The sequence below is a fragment of the Oratosquilla oratoria genome, chromosome 1, assembly GCF_046742065.1.
Source record: "Oratosquilla oratoria isolate Oo_2021 chromosome 1, ASM4674206v1, whole genome shotgun sequence".
NCBI classification, from domain to species: Eukaryota; Metazoa; Arthropoda; class Malacostraca; order Stomatopoda; family Squillidae; genus Oratosquilla; species Oratosquilla oratoria.
This window is the reverse complement of record NC_134777.1, coordinates 58,530,186-58,532,685: the sequence shown is the minus strand read 5'-3', so window position 1 is coordinate 58,532,685 and position 2,500 is coordinate 58,530,186. Positions and strand designations below refer to the sequence as shown.

Below are 2,500 nucleotides of genomic sequence, written 5' to 3'. Positions count from 1 at the left end.
CTTACTCGTCTTGTGGGTGAGAGCCGGTAGATGTAGACAGAAAGGAGACTGCGTCGTACTAGAAGTTCTCCAACAAGAGGAAGAGAGGAGTTTGAATGTGTTTGAGATGAAATGTCTGAAGTATGATAGGGGTTACTAGGCTGAATAGAGTGAGAAATGAGGGGGTGAGGAGAACAGGGGTGGAAAGGGAGTTGGGAGATAGGGTGGATGAAAGAGTATTAGGATGGTTTGGACACATGGAAAGAATGAGTAAAGAAAGATTAGTAAAAGAGGTGTGGAAGGCAGAGGTGGAAGGAGTGAATATTAGGGTGTGTCCTAGGATGAGATGGATGGATGGGGTAAAAGGGGCATTACAAAAGAGAGGAATGTTTGTTGAGGAAGGACGGGAGAGGACAGAAGATAAGGATGAATGGAGAAGGGTTGTGTATGGATGATGCTGTGATACATGAGGGGGAGTGGGTGGGGGATTGGGGGTGGAGGAAGTATGTATGAGAAATAATTTGACGCAGCCCGAAGGGATTTCTCCCCATCTTCTCCCTTTCTGGATGAGGGGACGGAGAGGGGGGGTCGCCGAATTAATGAAGCGGCCTTCCTGTGGATGTGCTGTGTCTTGCAACACTGCTTCTGACCCACGGCAGTGGAAAGGATGCAGGGATGACCCGTCACCCAGGAGGTGCCAAGATGAGAGGGAGGGAGGAGGGTGGAGGGGAGTGGAATATGTAGGGAATGGAATGGGTGGAAGTGGTTTCTCTGCCTTTTTCTTTATGGCTACCCCCCGTGCAAGGGGGTAAAAGCCTTTGGTATATGTATATGTGTGGATATATGACAACATGGAGTGGAAAAATCCCCCACCTCATCCCCCACAAGGGCAAGTCAGTTGGTGTAAAATAATAAAGATTATCTACAAACTTAAAGCACTGCTTATTATGTCAATTATGATTACTTTGTAGATTTCACTCAAACAAACATTTACATTTGACGCATTAGTTAATCTGTACTAAACTTCTGCAAAACTGCTCATGTTTGTTATTCAAAAGCAACAACAGTAGTACATGTCACAATGTTAATGTTTATTTGTTTCACAGCTTAGACCTGAGCCTGAGACAAAGTATTCCGACCATATCCCTACTGAGTTGGCTCAGCAGGACGATGACGAGGTGCACGACGACGACCTCGCTAAACCAATGGAGACCCCAAACCATCAGGGGGGGGAAGGAGATCACTGTCACCCAGCCCCGCCTTAAGGTGGTAGTGGCCATCCAGGTAGATAGATAAATATCGTTATTAGTAATCATGCTCCCATCATTAGAATACAGTTCACACACACACACACACACACACACACACACACACACACACACACACACACACACACACACACACACACACACACATATATATATATATATATATATATATATATATATATATATATATAGAGAGAGAGAGAGAGAGAGAGAGAGAGAGAGAGAGAGATTCTGACAGGTTGACATAAGTGGAGTAGGAAACACAGGAATCTTAGTCTGATTTTATTCCTGACTAGTTTCGCAGGTGTGCTTTTTTCAAAGGAATGGTGTGCAAAATGAGTTGTGGGCATTTATACATGAGGGGGACCTCACTACCTCTCCGCGTTGCTAGAGTTGTCGACAAGTGTGGACATTACATATTCATTGTAACAATGAATGAACAAATGCAATAATAATGATAACATCATATATATATATATATATATATATATATATATATGTATATATATAATATATATATATATGTGTATATATATGTATATATATACACACACACACACAATATATATATATATATATATATATATATATAGAGAGAGAGAGAGAGAGAGAGAGAGAGAGAGAGAGAGACATTATGACAGGTTGACGTAAGTGGGAGTAGGAAACACAGGAGTCCTAATCTGAAGTTATTCCTGACTAGTTTCGCAGAAAGCGAAACTAGTCGGGAATAAACTCAGACTAAGACTCCTGTGTTTCCTATTCCCAGTTATGTCATATATATACATGAATATATATATATATATTCATGTATATATATGACATAACTGGGAATAGGAAACACAGGAGTCTTAGTCTGAGTTTTTTCCCGACTATTTTCGCTTTCTGAGAAAATAGTGAGTAATAAACTCAGACTAAGACTCCTATGTTTCTTACCCCACATACGTCAACCTGTCATAATCTCCGTCTCTCTCTCTGTCTTTCTCTCTACACACACATGTATGTATATATATATATATATATATATATATATATATTGATATATATAAATATATATATTTATATATATATATATATATATGTATATAGTTATGAAGGTAAGACAGATGAGTGGAAAAGGTGGTAGAGAAACGCGGGTTAGAGCGAGAACACTATATTCCTGACGTTTCGACTACAAGTCTTCTTCAGAGTTCTGAATTCTGATTTCTGAATTCCTAGGAAAGACCACCCGCTTGCGCGGGAACGGTTAATGTGGG

The 2,500-nt window shown here is 40.3% G+C and overlaps 1 protein-coding gene across 1 annotated transcript in view; it reads left to right on the top strand.

Moving 5' to 3' along the window:
• Positions 1-2,500, top strand: part of LOC143030676 (uncharacterized) — a 23,527-nt gene that overhangs the window by 7,237 nt on the left and 13,790 nt on the right. The window contains exon 2 of the mRNA XM_076193859.1: positions 1,086-1,263. Coding sequence (XP_076049974.1) covers positions 1,150-1,263 — 114 coding nt within the window. The 5' untranslated portion in view covers positions 1,086-1,149. The remainder of the gene's footprint in view (positions 1-1,085; positions 1,264-2,500) is intronic.